The sequence below is a fragment of the Seriola aureovittata genome, chromosome 5 (assembly GCF_021018895.1).
Source record: "Seriola aureovittata isolate HTS-2021-v1 ecotype China chromosome 5, ASM2101889v1, whole genome shotgun sequence".
In the NCBI taxonomy this organism is placed as follows: domain Eukaryota; kingdom Metazoa; phylum Chordata; class Actinopteri; order Carangiformes; family Carangidae; genus Seriola; species Seriola aureovittata.
In genome coordinates this window covers 29874856-29894855 of record NC_079368.1, presented here as the reverse complement: position 1 = coordinate 29894855, position 20000 = coordinate 29874856, and the positions used below count along the sequence as shown (strand labels likewise).

The following is a 20000-nucleotide window of genomic DNA, read 5'->3' as shown; positions in this document are numbered from 1 at the left end:
TCTTTCCCTCTTTCCCTCTTTCCCTCTTTCCCTCTTTCCTTCTTTCCCTCTTTCCCTCTTTCCCTCTTTCCTTCTTTCCCTCTTTCCCTCTTTCCCTCTTTCACCTTTTCCCTAACGAGGCGCCTTTCTGTCGTAGAACAAAGTGATGATTCGGCCCAAAGGATGAAAACCTGAAGCTTGACTGATGAGGGCAAATTGTCCTGTTGCTTGAAATGTGTTTATGTTCATGTAAATAGAGCAACATATGAGAACTACAGTAGATAAAAGCCTTGAATTACATTTTTTAAAAAATTCATTTAAGTTTAGTTTTTTCTGTCCGAACCAGATTTTTGAATGATCTCACAAGAATATGAAACAGGAAGTGGGGCGTCTGCAGAGTCTCAGGTATTGTACGCTGCACACGTGTCGACCTCAGAGGGTCGATGTGTGTTTACTGAGACTTCAGGTGAGTCTCCGTGTGTTTGAAGCGGATTCACTTCTCTGCGTTAATCAGCTTTAATCACCTGTAAACACTCACACATCCGCCGCCTCACACACACAGCCTCAGCTAATGAGTCTTTATCGTTACATTTCAGACCACATGAAGCAAAACCACACACACACACACACACACACACACACACACACACACACACACACACACACACACACACACACACACACACACACACACACACACACACACACACACACACACACACACACACACACGCTGCAGACGGCTCTACCTGTCTCGTGTCTCCAGGTGTGTTTTAATCTCTCTGTGGTCTCTGCGGTGTCACGTATCAAACGTCCCGCCTCACCTGAGGCCGCGGGGCTTCCAGGAAGGAAGAGAGGGGGCGGCGCCGTCTCCTCCGACTGATGCGGTCGAGCTTCAAACGCACCTTCAAAAACTTCTGAGGAGCGGGCGGCTGAAAGAGGCCGGATCAGAGGGGAGGGGAGGGGAGGGGTATAAAAAACCAACGCACCTGAAGGCAGCAGCCAGGAGGAGAGCGAGTGAGCGAGAGAGAGAGAGAGAGAGAGAGAGAGAGGAGAGAGAGAGAGAGAGAGAGAGAGAGAGAGAGAGAGAGAGAGAGCAGGTTTCCTTTAAGACTGAAACTCAGACTTTTTATCGTCTCAATAAAATAATTAAAGCTGCAGAAGATTTTGAATGAAGGATTTAAAACAACAACAAGCTCAGCATCAGCTCTTCAGTTACTCCTCAGCCGCAAATTAAAACTGTGACTCTACCCCAGCACTGACTGATCGACCAGGACCAGGACCAGCACCAGCACCAGGACCAGCACCAGGACCAGCACCAGCACCAGCACCAGGATGTGGATGTGGCGCAGCGTGCTGTGTGTGTCTCTGGTCTGCGGTCTGGCTCTGGACTCAAACACCATCAGATCGTCCAAAGAGTCGACGGGACAGAGCTCCGAGCAGCAGGTAAGACCCGGATCACCTGTTTCTACTCCGAGAGCCTGAACGTCTCCGGACCGAAGGTCTGGACCTGGACGGAGGATTTCTACTTTATTTGTAGAGTTAATACAAACAGAAGCAACAGAGGTAGAAGCAGAGGTCATAGAATCAGCTCCAATATGTTTAACTCATCAATATTCATTTCAGCAGATGAATGAGAGTCATAATGTGAAAGAATCAATGTGCCAATTATCAATAATGATCATTAATATGTTCCCGGTTGATCAGGACAGGAATAATGTTTCACATGAACAAACGGATGTTTCCACATCAATAAAATAAAATTATATTCAATTACAAAAGTAAAGGTGCTGTGGAGCTGAGTCTGATCCTGACCTCAGGTCTTCTTACTCGCTTTTGTTGAGCTTTCATCCACACGTCATGGTTTTTATCCGCGGACGGAGTTTGCTCAGTGCAAAGCTAAAAAAAAAACTAGTAAGTGGATGTTGAGAAACGACAATTTCTACAGTCGAGGATGAAGTTTACTGATCCGTCAGCTGCTGTTTGTTCTGGTCACACTTTATTCTGAAGGTCCAGAATGTCCCATTGTTTCCTGTTGGGCTTCAACTAACAATTATTTTCATTATGAATTTTCTTGATCAATATATTTACTGCAAAATAGTGAAAAATGCCAAATGGAGTTTCTCAGAGTCTAAAGTGACGTTTTTAAGAAATTCAAAAACTCAAACTCAGTTTTTCACATTTTTCCTTGAACCAGTTTTAAAAAGAAAAGTAAAGTTAAAACAGAGACACTTGTTCCTGTTGCTGTGTTTATTTACTTCAGTTCATGTTGATTTACATTAAAAAGGTTTTAACTTTCAACAATCAGAAGAAATGAAACGTTTGTTTTTATCCCTTTAATTATCTTGATGTTTGGAGCCGATAATTTCAACCCAAATAACTATGAATTTATTATGAACGTATTAGTTTTTTCTCCAACTTGTTATTAAAAGTTCAGCAGTTGGATCCCAATAATTATTGTCCTTTCTATGAATTTACAGTTTCTTATTTCTGTCTTATATTTTTATATAATGATTTTTTTTTTTTTTTTTTTTTTGTTAAATACATTTTATTTATGTTCAGTTTAGAAACAAAAAGTGAAATCAATCAACTGCATTTAATATAAATTTACTATAAGACTGATCACAATCACATTGATTCTTTCCTCTGACGTTTTATTGACTTTATTTCGGTTGATTTGCTGTAAACTTCTTGACAACAGCGGTTTAGAAAAGCAGCAGGTGTTTAATTTACCTGCGGAGACGTCAGTATTACGTCACCGCACCTGTATGTGACGCCAAATGTAAAAACTGATTTATTTTGAATATTGAGCTCACTCCTCACATTCAGCTTTAACACTGAGAAGATTTACTTTAAATGTAACATCTTTATATTTAACCTTTTATTTAACATTTACACCGTTCACGTGTTTCCGGTCTGATGTGTGAGGAGGGAACTCGACACACCTGAAGCAGGAGAGTGTTGGTGGTTGATATCAGTGGTGATGCAGCACTGGTCTTAACTTTTAATATCTGAGATCGAAACAGTGATGTCATTCTCTCACCTGTCCATCAGGATCGTTCCCATGGCGACCAGGTGGAGCAGGCGACACGCCGCCAGACGGAGACGAATTTCAACTCGCGTCGACGACCGGCGCCTCCGTGTTCCTCACCTGGCTGCTCCGCCCCTGCGGTCAGTGACACACAGACTGACGACACCTGTGCACACACCTGATCAGTCCGAGAGCGTCACGTGATGAACGTTCCGAATCTCAGCTCTTCATTATGTCTCGCGATAACAACATTAAAAACTAATCACGGCTCTGGCTTCCGTAGATATCAGAGGAAACGTCAGGAGAAAACGTTCATCACTCACTCACTCACTCACTCACTCACTCACTCACTCACTCACTCACTGAATCACTCACTCACTCACTCACTCACTGAATCACTCACTCGTTCACTCACTCACTCACTGAATCACTCACTCACTCACTCACTCACTCACTCACTCGTTCACTCACTCACTCACTGAATCACTCGTTCACTCACTGAATCACTCACTCACTCACTCACTCACTCACTCACTCGTTCACTCACTCACTCACTCACTGAATCACTCGTTCACTCACTAAATCACTCACTCACTCACTCACTCACTGAATCACTCACTCACTCACTGAATCACTCACTCACTCACTCACTCACTCACTCACTCACTCACTCGTTCACTCACTCACTCACTGAATCACTCGTTCACTCACTGAATCACCCACTCACTCGTTCACTCACTCGTTCACTCACTCGTTCACTCACTCACTCACTGAATCACTCACTCACTCACTCACTCACTCGTTCACTCACTCACTCACTCACTCACTCACTCGTTCACTCACTCGTTCACTCACTCACTCACTGAATCACTCACTCACTCACTCGTTCACTCACTCACTCACTGAATCACTCACTCACTGAATCACTCACTCACTCACTCACTCACTCACTCGTTCACTCACTCACTCACTGAATCACTCGTTCACTCACTAAATCACTCACTCACTCACTCGTTCACTCACTCACTCACTGAATCACTCACTCACTCACTCACTCACTCACTGAATCACTCACTCACTGAATCACTCACTCACTCACTCACTCACTCACTCACTCACTGAATCACTCACTCACTCACTCACTCACTGAATCACTTGTTCACTCACTAAATCACTCACTCACTCACTCACTCACTCACTCGTTCACTCACTCACTCACTCACTCACTCACTGAATCACTCACTCACTCACTCACTCACTGAATCACTCGTTCACTCACTCACTCACTGAATCACTCACTCACTCACTCGTTCACTCACTCACTCACTGAATCACTCACTCACTCACTCACTCACTGAATCACTTGTTCACTCACTAAATCACTCACTCACTCACTCACTCACTCACTCACTCGTTCACTCACTCACTCACTGAATCACTCACTCACTCACTCACTCGTTCACTCACTCACTCACTGAATCACTCACTCACTCACTCACTCACTCACTCACTCGTTCACTCACTCACTCACTCACTGAATCACTCGTTCACTCACTAAATCACTCACTCACTCACTGAATCACTCACTCACTCAGTCACTGAATCACTCGTTCACTCAGAGAATCACTCGTTCACTCACTCACTCACTGAATCACTCACTCACTCACTCACTCACTGAATCACTCACTCACTCACTCACTCGTTCACTCACTCACTGAATCACTCACTCACTCACTCGTTCACTCACTCACTCACTCGTTCACTCACTCACTGAATCACTCACTCACTCACTCACTCACTGAATCACTCACTCACTCACTCACTCACTCACTGAATCACTCACTCACTCACTCACTCACTCACTCACTCACTCACTCACTCACTCACTCACTGAATCACTCACTCACTCAGAGAATCACTCGTTCACTGAATCACTCGTTTACTCACTCACTCACTCACTGAATCACTCGTTTACTCACTCACTCACTCACTCACTCACTCACTCAGAGAATCACTCGTTCACTGAATCACTCGTTTACTCACTCACTCACTCACTGAATCACTCGTTTACTCACTCACTCACTCACTCACTCACTCACTGAATCACTCGTTCACTCACTCACTCACTCGTTCACTCACTCACTCACTCGTTCACTCACTCACTCGTTCACTCACTCACTCACTCACTCACTCACTCACTCACTCGTTCACTCACTCACTCACTCACTGAATCACTCGTTCACTCACTAAATCACTCACTCACTCGTTCACTCACTCACTCGTTCACTCACTCACTCGATGAACCTTCAGGAGGACTCTTCAGTCTGACACAGTGTAATGTATCTGTCTTGTCTATCAGAGGGGAGGATGCAGTAACAGAGCTCAGAGGAGACCGTCCTCTCAGGACAGACAGGTGGACAGACAGGTGGACAGACAGGTGGACAGAGACACCGACGGCTTCAACAGGACCAAAGGTGAGTGGAGGTTAGCCCAAAGTCCCAGAATGCACTGCAGCGGTAGCCAGTTCTCGGAGGTGCTGACCTGTGTGACTCTGCGTTCCAGCTCCTGAGATGTCGAGCTGCGTGCGGTCAGGTGACTGCGCCGCCGGTCTCTGCTGCGTCCGCTACCTGACAGGTAAACGGTGTCAGAGGATCCCGGTGGAGGGCGAGGCCTGTCTGCTGCGAGGCTCCACCAAGCTGAGGAGGAACCTGGGCCGCTGCGACTGCGACGCGGGGCTGTCCTGCAGCGCCGTCAGCCGGGCGGAGTCGGGCAAAAACAAGGGTCAGGGCGTGTGTCTGCCCCGCCCGAGGAAAACAAGGCATTCTGGGAAGAAGAGGAGGACGGCAGAGAGGAGCTGCTGACAGATTCACCATGAACCTTTATTTAAACCTTCAGTCTGTAGCTGCTTGTTTTAGCTGTTTGAAACGCTGACGTGGATCTTCTTCTGTGGTCGAGGCCTCAGGTCGTCAGCTGAGAGACGAACTTTACTCTCCACGTGGAGTCGCACGAGAGTCTGGGCCCTTCAGAGGGCCCTTCAGAGGGGCCTTCAGAGGGCCCATCAGAGGGGCCTTCAGAGGGGCCTTCAGAGGGCCCATCAGAGGGGCCTTCAGAGGGCCTTCAGAGGGGCCTTCAGAGGGCCCATCAGAGGGGCCTTCAGAGGGCCTTCAGAGGGCCCTTCAGAGGGCCCTTCAGAGGGCCCATCAGAGGGGCCTTCAGAGGGCCTTCAGAGGGCCCTTCAGAGGGCCCATCAGAGGGGCCTTCATAGGGCCTCCAGAGGGCCCTTCAGAGGGGCCTTCATAGGGCCCATCAGAGGGGCCTTCAGAGGGGCCTTCAGAGGGCCCATCAGAGGGGCCTTCAGAGGGGCCTTCAGAGGGCCCATCAGAGGGGCCTTCAGAGGGCCTTCAGAGGGGCCTTCAGAGAGCCCTTCAGAGGGCCCATCAGAGGGCCCTTCAGAGGGCCTTCAGAGGGCCCATCAGAGGGGCCTTCAAAGGGGCCTTCAGAGGGCCCATCAGAGGGGCCTTCAGAGGGCCTTCAGAGGGCCCTTCAGAGGGGCCATCAGAGGGGCCTTCAATGAAAGTTAAAGATATTTTCTCCAAAATAAAAGCTAGTGTCTTATATTAAAATGTACGAGTGTTTCTCTCTGTGTTCTCACTCTGGTGTTGTTGAGTCATAAACAAAATGGCGGCGGGGTCAGGTGACTCTTCAGTATTTACTGTAATAGACTTATAGTTGAATGAAGCTGAGCATTATAATCTCACTAAACTGTGGCGAAGGTTGAACTGTATCTTCATTGGTTGATGGGAACTAAAAGTAACTAAGTACATTTACACAACAACATTTAAGTACAATTTGAAGTTATTTGTACTTTACTTGACTATTTCTACTTTATGCTTCTGCTCCACTTCACTTGTTTGACAGTTATAATTACTAGTTATTTTTCAGATTAAAAGCCCAAGAACTGACTGCAGATCAGTGAGTCTGAACTTTCTGAACATTTCTTCTTCTTTGCCATGAATCATGTGACGACCGCTCAGATTTATGTGGTGACCCTGTGGAGGGACCCGAGCCCTAGGTTAGGAACCAGTGGACTAACCTAAGTGTATCTGACGTAGTTAAAGCAGCTCTAACTACAGGAAGTACTTTTACTGTTTTACTGTGATACTATAAGTACATGGAGTACTTTTACTGTGATACTGCAACTAAAGGACATAATTTTACTGTGATAATATAAGTACGTGAAATACATTTACTGTTTAACTGTGATAATATAAGTACATAAAGTACTTTTGTTGTCATACTGTCACAACAGGAAGTACTTTTACTGTGATACTGTCACTAAGAAGTACTTTTATTGCGGTACTCTAACTACAGGAAGTACTTTTACTGTTTTTTAGCAACTACAGGAAGTACATTCACTGTGGTACTTTAACTACATTGAGTACCTTTACTGTGTACTTAGTAATTCTACCTAATGCCTGAATTTCAGTCAGGCAGAACAGGACAGTGATTCCTAATAATTAATTAAATGACTTTAATTAGTCGTCAAACACAACACGATAAACAGACAAATTAATTTATTTCATTTCTAGTTGTGTTTGATGCGAGTCTGGAGCAACAGCTCTGAGGTCAGTTTTTACTGTAGTCACACAGAAAAACAGTGGTTATTAGTCACTTTAGTGCCCCCTGCAGGTGAGACAGGACACTGCAGGTGAGAGAGGACACTGCAGGTGAGACAGGACACTGCAGGTGAGACAGGACACTGCAGGTGAGAGAGGACACTGCAGGTGAGACAGGACACTGCAGGTGAGAGAGGACACTGCAGGTGAGACAGGACACTGCAGGTGAGACAGGACACTGCAGGTGAGAGAGGACACTGCAGGTGAGACAGGACACTGCAGGTGAGAGAGGACACTGCAGGTGAGAGAGGACACTGCAGGTGAGACAGGACACTGCAGGTGAGAGAGGACACTGCAGGTGAGACAGGACACTGCAGGTGAGACAGGACACTGCAGGTGAGAGAGGACACTGCAGGTGAGACAGGACACTGCAGGTGATGTTTTACCTTTTATTGTTGGAAGAAACAACTTGTTCTGCCTCTTCATCATCTGCAGAACCTGTTGACCAGAACAGAGAAAGATGAAGAGCTCCCTCTGCTGGACACGTGGTCTCGACCAGGTTTTACAGATTTAGTTTTACAGATTATAATCAGATAAATTTACATTTGGTCACGTGTGCCTCTTTATTTCATGATTAATTCAGCACAGGAACATTTTCATCTGAACAGCTTTTACTTTCTTCAAGGTGCCGCTGTCAGCAGGAAGTCTTCAGTCTGGTGTTACTTCAGTAACTGCAGTAATACTTCAGTAACTGCAGTAATACCACAGTGTAGAAACGCTGCGTTCAAAGAAGCTTCAAAATATACTTAAATACAGAACGGCCCAATTTATAGAATATATTCCTGGATTATAATTGTTGATTATTATTGATGCGTCACTAATGTTGCAGCTGGTAAAGGTGGGACAAATAATTTATTTGCTCATTTTTGTATCAATAACATGGAAGTCTGTAGTTCCTGAAGCTTTAGCTGAGTTTTCAGTGACGTAGAAACACTGCTACACACAGTTCTTATGTTTCCAAGCACAAGTCATTTAGTGCATGGATTAAAAACACTAAATTAGAGCAGACAGTTGTGACTCACCCTTCATCCAGTCTGTCCACAGGTGCAGTACTGAGGGTTCTCCAGCAGGTGTCACTGTTCACTCTTAAATACTAAAATTAACCAGGTTTTGTTCACGTCGCTGTTAAAAGAAATCTCGTTCGTTCACATTTCACTTCCTGCGAGATGGAAGTCGTCACCTCAGGGTTTCTGGAGGTTCGTTAAGTTAAAGCTCAGACCTCAATCCCACACAGGAAGTTGCTTCGTGTGTTTGACAATCATACTGGTCAAAGTGAGGAAGTATGTTCCCCTTCCTTCTGCTTTCATCTATTCATTTAATTATCTTAGTGTTTGTGACACCGGCTCAGTTCATGCAGCTGCAGAGACGACCAGGTTAGAGAAGCACATCTACATTTCAGATCCACATCATCTTTAAAATGAGGTCTGAGGTTCAGAACAGAACTGGACTTCCTGCAGGCAGGAAGTGCTGAATCACATTCGCATGACTGAATCCTCCCAAACAACCTGTACAGGAAACTTTAACTTTGGTTGTTTTTTTTAATAGGTTTGAACATTTTCAGACAAAAACACATTTCATTTGTCAAGGCATCTTTTCCATTTTATTTTCTTATTCATTTTTTTGACTTAACAAAAAAACCGTTGGGACTTTGTGGAAAAAAACGTTAATGCAAAAGAAACTTTCAAAAGGCAAAGTCACAAATGCAGCAACATGATTTCAACAAGAACAGAATAAAAAAAAGGGTGGCTGGAAAGGGGGGGGGGGCAGTTGAATATCCATCAATAGGAATGTTGAATGGTGGTGGATGGGGGGTGGGAGTGGAGCCTGAAGGGGTGTGGCTACAGGGCAAGCAGAAAGGGTTAAGTGCTGGAGCTCAGAGCTGCCCACAGTCGGCAATGGCAACCTTGACCTTGGTTTTGCCGGACGAGTTGCCGTAGCTCTCCATCTTCTTTACTACGTCCATCCCCTCGACCACGATCCCGAACACCACGTGCTTCCCATCCAGCCTGAAGACACACACCACAAACACTGACTGTTGCTCTGCACGACAAGGTAAAGCTAAGATGCTAACCAAACACTGAGGCTCAGGTTAGTGTGTGTTAGTGTGTGTGTGTGTGTGTGCTCACCATGCTGTTTTCTCTGTGCAGATAAAGAACTGGGATCCATTGGTGTTTGGTCCGGCGTTGGCCATGGACAGGATGCCAGGGCCGGTGTGCTTCAGGGTGAAGTTCTCGTCAGCAAACTTGTTGCCATAGATGGACTTTCCACCGGTTCCATTGTGGTTGGTGAAGTCCCCGCCCTGCGTGTTGAACAACACATTAACATCACACACACTGACCCGGGTCGGGTTAATCACATACGTGTTTGGACTGGACGATGCGCTTTAAAGAAAATGATGTGTTCCACTTCTTACATAAAACAAAACCAGTCACACTTCTGAAACATGAAGTTTGGACTGGAACTAATATTTCCATCAAGTAATGATCATTTTATTTAGTTTTGATTATAAAATTTCAGAGAACAGTGACAAACACCCCCCCAAACAAGGTTCATTGAAAGTGCTTATTGAATCAATCAGCAGTTCACCATCACAAAGAAATGCAACAAGTCTAAATGTTTGGTAGCTTGAAAATGATCAGAGCAGTTGTGGATTTGCTGCATTTCTGTTCTGTCACTAAACTGAATATGATCAGACAAAGTCATTAGAAGACATCACCGTTGGCTATAGGAGATTCTAACAACTTCATTCTTTACATAAATACTTAAAAATCAAGAAAATCATCATTTAGCTCAAGCTCTGGTCTGAAAGCAGCAGCAGGAAACATCTCTATTAATGAACCTTGCTCAGGCTTCAAAGGGATTTTAAATGCTCCAAAAAACAAAAAGCAGAAATCAAATTAAAATGAACTAATAACCAACCCTGCCTTATGACCATCACAACCTTCATCAAAAACAAAATTTAAAAACCACATTTCAGTCTGGTCTCATTTGTGATGTTCAAAGCTCCAGTGTGAGTTTTTATTCTCACCTGGCACATGAAACCAGGGATGATGCGGTGGAAGGTGCAGCCCTTGTAGCCGAAGCCCTTCTCACCGGTGCAGAGGGCGCGGAAGTTCTCAGCAGTCTTGGGCACCACATCGTTGCGGAGCTGCGGAGACAAAAAATTAACACACCCAAAGTCAGTCAACTGTTCTGAGCAAACAGGGTGTGAAGTCACTTGTTCATTTCCAAGACTGATAAAGGGAAAGGCTAAAAGTTGTGCATTCAGTGACCAGTAAATGAATGAACATTTGGCTGGTTGCCATCCAGGCCCCGAGCCAAAACCAGAGGAGGTTGATCAGACTGTGCACTTTGTTCTGTGCAGCAGCCAGTTGTATAACTCCTCTATATAGAAGAAGAAAGCTGCTCAAAGTCCAACTGTAAGGAGGGAAATGAAGCCTCTGCAAAAATGAAAACCAAATCACAGCCTGAACACATCATCCTACCACTTTGGATATGTGCCATTTTAAAATGAGAATATCCCTGCAGAGCGGCACTAAAATTAGCTTTGTACAAGTGTCAAAAATGTAATGCTTCAGGCTGCGCTTGACATCCAAGTCAATAAATTAAAGTGCATCATTAAAAGTCAAATCAACTTCAAGAGCGCCCGAGGGCAGCAGCTCCAGCCCATTGAACGGGGACCAGTTTATCATGCGATTAGTGTGTGGTAATTGTGTTATGTCATGGTGAAACAGGACTGCAGCATTGCACCACACTGGAATATCTGCATGCCCTGCACAGCAGTGACGCTACTGTGCAAGTATGTTCAGAGGGAGGGGGATGCTGGGGGAGGTGGTGGGTGCTGCAGCAGACTGGCTGGACAGCTGAACTCACCACAGCCCTGTGCAGCTGTCCACCTGCTCAGCAGTAACAGAAACCATGCCTCAGCATGAAGCATGCCGCCTCCCTGGTGGCACTGCCAGCTGCACGAAAACCTCTGTGCATCAAACTTTCCCTCACTACTGTACTCATGCTTTACTTCCATACATGCGCAGAGACGCACAGTTCTCCCAGTAACACTAGCACCGATTCAAATCATAACCCGTGCTAGGTCTAGCTGCTTTGTGTTATTGTCTGTGCGTTACATCTTTGTCTCTACTGAACAAAATCTCGTTGCACTAAAGGGAAAAAAATAAACTAACAATTAAATCTCAGACCACAAATCAAAAGCTGCCAAGAGATGTCATTACCGCGAACATCACACGCGGCAAGAAGTTAACGGTGAGGGCTGAAGACTCGTGCCAAGGATCGGGAACGCCCATAATGAGGCACAGCTACTACTAGCTGAACAAAATGGCTGCTGGGCATGGTTAGCGTTTGGTGCCGTTAAACCGGGCGGATGTAATAACGGAGCGGTTATAGTAGCCGCTGTCGCTTATGCAACATGTTTAAATCACAGTGAGCACAAAGGACTACAGGTATCCCGGGTGATTCCACCATCTTCCCTACATCCGCATTCTTTTTAACCGTAGAAGACAGCCCCCATCCCCCGACCGCGCCAGCACCATGGAACTTTCCAGAACTGCCTCCCCCTCCCCCTCCCCTCCCCCGCTCTCGAACACATGAACCGGCGCAGTTAGCTCCAGCGGCTAACATGCTAACCACCGCAGCAGGCGGCTCATTTTGTATTGTTACTCGGACCGAGTTGAGGACAACATCCTTAAACCGCTACGCGTTAGAAACGCGGTAAAATAAAAAGGAGCGAGTTGCCGCGGTGGGCTGAAGCCGTTTTTAACCTGAGGCAGAGGAGGTTTCCCGGGCTTCTGCGTAGGCCGCGAAACGCTGCAACAAAGGACAGCAGTGACGTTAACTCAGCAGTTAGCCAACGGTGCCCGGACAGCGACCCTCTAAACGACTCAAACCGGGGCCGCGGGCCTTGTATAGGCCTCAGCGTGACGGAAGCTGGTGCAGTTTTGGCTCTCACCGTGTTTGCTCATTATTTACAAATTTGCAGCTAAACCCGCCCCGACGGCAGTAAAGCCGGCCAGTCATGATCACACGGATATCATTAATAAAGCACCGATACGAATTTATATGAATAACTGACTTAACACAGAAAATTCCCCGTAGCTACAACCGAATAAAGCCCCATCACCACCAGCATTAACACCGTAAATGTCCGTTGTCCGGTCGCGTTAGCCAGCGACGAGCCGCGCTGGCTGGACGCCACAAACACGTGCACACGTCCTGCAAGTCGTTCGTGACAGCTCGGCTAACGTTTTCTCTCGTGACGCCACATGCGGACCACAACGACCGGCTGACACCGGGGTTTGACGTCCCGCCGCCCGAACTGACTTCATGCCCGTACAAACACCAAGCGGAGGCGGTTATAGCAAAGACCCGGTGCAGTCTCACTGGACACGGGCGGAGAATAACATTCACCGGCCGCTCTGACAGCCAGCACAACTAGCTACACTTTACACCAAAGAGACCGGTTTACCTCCATCAAAACCCGGCCGATGGATGCGCCGTTGGCGGTGACATCGAAATAGACTCTGGGGTTGGACATTTCAGCAGGCGGAACTATACAGGGTAGACTGAAGAGTTCTCCGGCGAAGGAACACTGTGGGCCGCAAGGAACCGAAAAAGATGGAGGTATGTGGATTAATTTTATATAAGACTCCCAATGGGCGGTACAAAAGCACAGTGAGCCAATCGGTAAAGCCTGAGTATTTGATTGGCGTCGATTTTAGCGAATCAGCAGCCAGGACAGCTGACGCTCCCTTTCTACAGGTCTGTAAACGGACAGACGCATCTCATGGTGTGTTTCATTCTAACACCAGAGTGGACCGCTACGGCGGAGGTTGGGTGTTTCCAGGGTTTGCCACGCACAGCACCGCCCCGTCTCGGTGTCCGGGTCGCAAAACGTTGATCTCACGAGTCTCAGAACAGCGCGCGCCACAGATAATTGACAGCTCAGGCGTCCAGTACGCGCAGCCGCACGCGGTGGGCGAACGTGTAGTCCCGCAGTCAGGGCGCGTTCCAGCTGACAGGGTGAAAAAAAAGCGTGTGCGCGGTCACGCGGTCAGGGCGCGGTCCGTCCCGTTCTCCGCAGAAAGAAAGAAAAGTGAAGTTTGTTTAACAGACACAAAAAGTTACGTGGCCGAGTGTTAAAAGTTTAAGGAGTTTGTCTTTAAAAATGATAAAACGTAAACTTTTCTATTGTTTTGTTGTTATTGAGAATTATGACGGTTGTATAAACAACTCATTTTCACGGAACGATCCTCTGCCATTATTCGGGAACGTTTTTGGTGGGAAAAAAAAATGGTTCTGGAGACGTTTGAATGAAAATCAGAACCACTGTTTCTACTTTCTTCTTCTTTCATTCGCTTACCATGTTACAAAGTGCATGCATTTATTGATATTAACTTTCACTATTTAATATCATTATAGAATTGAAATAAATATAAATTTTGTCATCACCTGCCAGCTGTATATAACAGTCATCCTGATGATATCATTAATTAATCGACCCGGAGAAGCAGAAAATGGTAGTGGATGACTTCCCTTAAGATCCAGAAATTAATTTTACAAAAGGGCAGATTATCTTGCAGGTGCAGGTAATTGGTGGGCGGGGCCATGACGTAGTCAGGATTTCCATGGTCATGGAAACATCTTCAAAGGTGTTTTTAGGGCAGACATGTGGATCAACTCTGAATAAAAAAAGTGCTTTTTTTTTTACAAACATAAAATGAATCCTGAATCACCTGGTGCCTGAATTTGCATAAATAAAAACATTTCCATCGTGAATTCATGCAGAAAAAAACAGAAACTGATAATCACCAGGATGCAGGAAATGAAGTGTTTGATGCTTGGAGTTTCGTTGTTCCTCTCAGGTTTCCACACGGAAACGTTTAGAGAGCAGATCCCGACGGAGAGCTGGTGGGCGAAGGTGGGGGTGTGGTATCGACCGGCGACCTTTAATGACCTTTGATGCCCTACGGTTGATGCTCACAGAGAGGAGGTGGTGCACGCTGGCATCATGAAGAGCGATTCAACCCCCCCTCACCTCCCGACCTCCTGAAGAAGAACCAAGTTGGTTTGTCAGGATGTCAGCTGATCGTGATGAAGACGTGATGACTGAAGGTCAATTAGTCACACAGCAGTTTAAACAACACAACATCAGTTTGTGACTAAATAAATAAATAAAACCATTCATGATTACACCAGCAGGTCCTGGAGATGATCCCAGCTGTCTCACCTGGACAGGTATCCAGCTCCAGAGGTCGTAGTTTTCGGTGCTGTTGAACTGGAGTGTGAAACAATGGGATGTTACAAGCTCTCTGATTGGTTGGAGAGCTAACCAGTCATTTCTGGTTTTACCTGCACCGACGCTCCGGTCAGAGAGAGGCTGACAGGAGGAGCAGCTGGAAAAAGGGAATGAAAGTTGAATCCAGGAACGTATTCTCGTTTTTAAAATATCTTTTCAAATAGCTTTTCAAATTCTATTATTTATTTGTGAATGAATAAATATATTTATAAATGTATATTTAATGAGTTTTATGCTGTTTTTGTAAATCCATTTTTAAATCTTTAGTATCTATTGATGATTAATAACTTTTAATCACACACAATTTCATATTAATTATTTATGCTTCATTTTGTAGACGAGCATCATTCAGACAGTATTCTAGTTTTACTGCTGATTATTTGAACTTGATTGAATTAATAAATTGTTTGGTTTATAAAAATCGCACAAAAGATAAAAATATAAAGTTTGATCTGTTGTTTGTTTCTGTCTCATCTGACTCCGTTAGTTCATGTGTTTATTAAAGCACCACAGACTCTCCTCTGTCTGTCTTTCCAGTGTGTGTTTATTAAATTACAAAGGTTATTATTATTATTATTGTTATTAGCATCATTACTGAATCATACAGAGTGATCATGTACAGTTATTTTTTCCAGAAGCCACTGGACTCACTGGGACATGGAGACACCACAACTGTCTGGACTCTAGTCACTTTACAACATACAGAGTAATGATGAGCATGAGGAGGAGGAGGGTGAGGAGGAAGATGAACTCTGGTTTATTATCACATGTACAAGCTGTGGCTGTGATCTCAGGCCGACAGTTTGAGGCAGTGACCAGACAGCTGTTTCCTGCGAGGTCACTTCTTCTTCTTCTCCTGCGAGTATCGCCCCTCACTGAGTTCATGGTGGGCGGAGCTTAAACTCCTCTCCAGAGGCTCAACCGCAGGAAGAGACCGACGACGCTCCAGAGCTGAGATCAGTGACGTCGTTAGAACAGTTCTAGTGAGTCGAGTCGCTTTCGCCCCGTTTACACTTTCACTTCAGGTGCTGAATTGTGTGATTTACACTGAGCCACAGGAGCAGACAGGTGACAGGTACAGGTGTGTTAGTCAGGTGTTCAGTAACATAAAGCTTCAGGTAAACACCAGACACCAGATCGTTTCTCCACTTTGGTCCAAGTCTGTGGCGTGGATAAGAAACGATTGTGCACCAGAAACTTAAACATGAAAGGTTAGTGCTTGTTTTCCACGAAGGGTTCTGAAAAACATCCATCAGCTGACAGGAAATCAAAATAACAAAAATAAAAACAAAAAAAAAAAATGCTGGGAATTCTCACCAAAATCTGCTCCCACTGCCCCCTGGGAAAAAACCCCCAGCAGGGAACAAGGTCTGTCCTGAAACAGAGACTCAGCTCCAGACTTCATGAACGCCACACGACTGTCAGTGTGAACGCCGACATTAAAGGGACAGTTCAGGTTTGATGACGTGCGAGTGTGAGTCAGTAAAACTGACGCAATCCAACATCCGTTTAAATGAAGCTTCATGTAGAATTTCTTCAGCTCTTTCCTCTGGCGCTACATCTGTCAACCGCTCAACTACCGTGTTGCTACGCCCGAGCGCACCATCAGAGTGCACTGCATCACGACGCTTCCCGATTCTCTCAGCTGACCTGCGGCTGCGGCGTGATGCAGCACGACCGCACGTCAAACAGCCACGACTGTCCCTTTAACATGTCGTCGTCTTCAAGCTTAACTGGCAGCTACAGTTGAGCTGTGAGGGGATCAACAGCGATCCAACCACCGAGACGTCAAACATGATTCAACTTAAATATAATGAAGGACAGAAAGAGGATTAAATGGTTCATTGTTGCACAAAGATACTTTCACAAAAATAAAACCAGGACCGTAGAAGTTTCTGTGATTCTATGTTTAAAAGTAAAAATCATTTCTGGTGAGAAATCCCAGGATTTCTATAAAAACAATGTCGTCATCCAGAGTTTATTATAATTTTTCTTTTAATTCACAGTAAAACCTTGAACCTGACTGAAGTCACCTGCTGTGGCTGAGTGTAAAAGGTGAGTGTTCACCTGCTCGTCGTCGTTCTGTGTTCACGCTGCCTTCAGGGTCTCCACGTATCTCAGGTGAAAAACAAACAAAAACAGGAAGAGACGTGGACTGCTCCTTTAAAGCTCATCTTCAACTATTTATATCGTCACATTTAAAACTGGTCTGCACCAGAAACAATCTGGTTTTAAAAAAGGACCTTGCTGCCCGTCAACGACACGTCACGTTCACTCCTCGTCACCGCTGAACGTCTCATGGTCTCTGTGTTTCCATAGAAACGAACAGAAGCTAGCGGCCGTGTGGAGGAGGTGAGTCAGAGTAGAGTGATGGAGAACGTGATCTGTGGTTAAAACACTTTGCTGCTGTCGACTCCGACGGGGAATGAAGGATGAAGCATCAAAATACAGTTTCAGAGAATAAAAAAACAATAAAATAAAGTTACCATTAAGTTCATCGTCACACATCAAAGAGGTTTCATATTTAAAAGTTGGTTTTTGTTTCGTTTCCTTCGTGTCGTCCGGCCGAGCGGGACCCACGCCACGACGGAGGAGGAGAGAGAGAGTTGGTTTTTTACATTAGAGTCTGTTTAAATTCTCCAGGGGTGTGTGTGTGTGTGTGTGTGTGTGTGTGTGTGTGTGTGTGTGTGTGTGTGTGTGTGTGTGTGTGTTCAGTTGTTCTCAAACAGGGACAGCAGGTCGTCGTTGTTGTTGCTCGGGAGGTCCGGAGGGCCGAGGTAGGACAGCAGCTCGTCCGGGTTGGTCAGCTCAGGAAGCAGCTGAGGAAACAAACATGGCCGCCAGGTCAGATTAGGTTTCCTTTATTATCATCATCATTATCAATAATCATGATGAACCAGTGAAGCTCAGTGGAGTGTGTGTTGTGTTTCTACTTACGTCCAGAGAAGGTTCTGGAACCTCTGCAGACCCCCCGAGCCCGAAGGAGCCGTCGCCTTGGAGACGGGGATTCTGGTTGCTACGCTGCATCATCTGGTTGCCGCCTCCCAGTTGGGAGTTGCCGTGGAGACCCTGCGACTGCTGCTGGGATAGAGGAGCACCATGGGAAGTGGAGTCCATACGGCCCGAGACTGATATCTGGTGGGGGGGGTGAGAGAGAGGTTAGAGGAAGAAAGAAGGGGGGGGGTGAAGAAAGGGAGGAAAAGAGAGGGGGGAGGAGGTGAAGGAGAGGAGATAAGGAAAGGAAGGGGGAGAGGAGACACAGAATCTGAACTGGTTTTTGACTCCATTTGTTTTTCACTAAAGAAAAACGTTTGACGATGAAGATGAAGATGAAGATGAAGATGAGTCACTGTACCTGTCCTGCCAGTGGGTGTGGGGGGGGTTTGTCGGGGGTGAGGAGGGCGCTGGAGAGCTCGGACTGGTAGGAGAGAGGGGGGGGGCCGGGGGAGGAGAAGTCCCCCCCAACCCCCGGAGTCCCAGGACCGCTGAAGTCTGAGAAGCTGCTGGACTGACCAGGATAGGACGGAGCTGAGGGAGACAGAGACGGATCAATACGTCTGATCGGAACACTTATTGATCAGATCTAGATGACATCATCACAGCTCCTCCCCCTTCTACCTGGTCCGGGGTAGTCAGGTGTGTTGCTGCTGTTATTGCTGCCCCCTGTGGGTAGGGAGGGGTAGGGCATCGGGGAGGAGGAGGAGGCCACGGAGGTGGAGGAGGAGGGGGCGGGGCCGAGCGACGCGATCATCTCCATGACGCTAGGCAGGACCATGTGACTGGGGCTGAGCGTCCTGCAGCGCTTTAGCACCGGACCGTCTGACTCCTCCTTCACATGGAGGTCCGGCTTCACAGGGACCGGCTTCCAGCTGCACACCGGGTCGATGGTGATCTCCTCGTACTCCGAACTGGGGGGGCACACACACACACACACACACACACACACACACACACACACACACACACACACACACACACACACACACACACACACACACACACACACATTCTCTTAGTCGGATGTTTTTCCAGATTTCTGTTATGAGCTGAAGTCAGGTGAGCTGGTCGAGGGTCGGTTCAAATGTAGAGTGTAAATAAAGTTTCTTACTTTTGAACATAGATGAGGATTCCCAGCATGTACTGATCCACCTCCAGACCTTCTAACAGAGCGGTTTTACTGCACACACACACACACACACACACACACACAGGTTACAAAGAAGATATGAAACATGTTTCAAAAGTAAGTGTAAGTGTGTGTGTGTGTGTGTGTGTGTGTGTGTGTTACGTACTTGCACACGGGGCATCTCCAGGTTCCTCTCTCACAGTTGAGCTGCAAATACGACTCCAGATCAAAACACTGCGGACACACACACACACACACACACACACAGTTGTTAACAACTACACACAAACTACAACTGTTGCTGTCTGAGCTGACGTCACCATGGAGACCAGCGCTGTCTGGTGACTGGCCGGTGCTCTGACCTGTATGTGTCTGCAGTCGTGACCTCTGGCGGGCAGCTGGATGCGGCGGAAAGTGATCGGACATTTTAACGAGACTCTGATGGCTGTCTGCTCCACGCCGTCCTCTCCGTTTAACCCGGGGGTCCCGGGAATCGAACCGCTGCTGAAGTTCCTTTTGACTGAGAGTGATGAGGAGGGGGGAGGAAGAGAGAGTTATAACGAACCCGAATGACGCTTCGTTTCCTTTATAAACAAGAGCAGAGCTATGATGAGCCTCAGTGATGCGTTCACTTACTCTTGGTGACACAGTGCTCTGCAGGAAGCAGCCTCTTCTTCATCAGACCCTGCAGCACCGAGCGAACCGACGGACGATGCACCAGCTGCAGGACGAACAGGTGAGACTGCAGAGAGGAGGGGGAGGAGCTTCACATTAAAACCACGTGACGGTGCGGAGGACACAGTGACTGTAGTTTGGTGTGTTGTGGTTTCTTACGCAGCAGCAGGCGGTGACGGTGATCTGGATGGTGTTCCTGCCAGG

The 20000-nt window shown here is 46.5% G+C and overlaps 4 protein-coding genes and 1 long non-coding RNA gene across 5 annotated transcripts in view; 2 read left to right on the top strand and 3 right to left on the bottom strand.

Annotated features, from left to right (window-relative positions):
- Positions 1–3387, bottom strand: part of LOC130170205 (chromaffin granule amine transporter) — a 30674-nt gene extending 27287 nt beyond the window's left edge. Inside the window, exons 1-2 of the mRNA XM_056377389.1 lie at positions 3023–3387; positions 729–968 (exon numbers count right to left, since the gene is read on the bottom strand). The gene's annotated coding sequence lies outside the window, so the exon portion shown is untranslated. The remainder of the gene's footprint in view (positions 1–728; positions 969–3022) is intronic.
- On the top strand, positions 1038–6020 carry LOC130170206 (uncharacterized). The gene is made up of 4 exons (XM_056377391.1): positions 1038–1425; positions 3034–3150; positions 5370–5484; positions 5573–6020. Exons 1-4 carry the CDS (start codon positions 1315–1317, stop codon positions 5869–5871), a joined length of 642 nt encoding a protein of 213 aa, XP_056233366.1. The 5' UTR covers positions 1038–1314; the 3' UTR covers positions 5872–6020.
- Positions 6021–9210: 3190 nt separating this feature from the next.
- On the bottom strand, positions 9211–13326 carry ppiaa (peptidylprolyl isomerase Aa (cyclophilin A)). Its single transcript, XM_056375610.1, has 4 exons — positions 13166–13326; positions 10715–10834; positions 9813–9985; positions 9211–9692 (listed from the first exon to the last, which is right to left on the bottom strand). The coding sequence occupies exons 1-4, from the start codon at positions 13232–13234 to the stop codon at positions 9560–9562; spliced, it is 495 nt and encodes a 164-aa protein (XP_056231585.1). The 5' UTR covers positions 13235–13326; the 3' UTR covers positions 9211–9559.
- On the top strand, positions 13183–15517 carry LOC130169143 (uncharacterized). Its single transcript, XR_008827799.1, has 3 exons — positions 13183–13320; positions 14562–14811; positions 14899–15517. It is a non-coding gene; the product is annotated as an uncharacterized LOC130169143 (long non-coding RNA).
- Positions 15518–15519: 2 nt separating this feature from the next.
- The window catches only part of LOC130169141 (zinc finger MIZ domain-containing protein 2-like), a 17742-nt gene continuing 13261 nt past the window's right edge, over positions 15520–20000 (bottom strand). The window contains exons 13-21 of the mRNA XM_056375609.1: positions 19956–20000; positions 19758–19863; positions 19484–19641; positions 19288–19355; positions 19104–19172; positions 18614–18903; positions 18351–18523; positions 17933–18130; positions 15520–17814 (exon numbers count right to left, since the gene is read on the bottom strand). The exon at positions 19956–20000 is cut by the window's right edge and continues 87 nt beyond it. Coding sequence (XP_056231584.1) covers positions 17707–17814; positions 17933–18130; positions 18351–18523; positions 18614–18903; positions 19104–19172; positions 19288–19355; positions 19484–19641; positions 19758–19863; positions 19956–20000 — 1215 coding nt within the window. The 3' untranslated portion in view covers positions 15520–17706. The remainder of the gene's footprint in view (positions 17815–17932; positions 18131–18350; positions 18524–18613; positions 18904–19103; positions 19173–19287; positions 19356–19483; positions 19642–19757; positions 19864–19955) is intronic.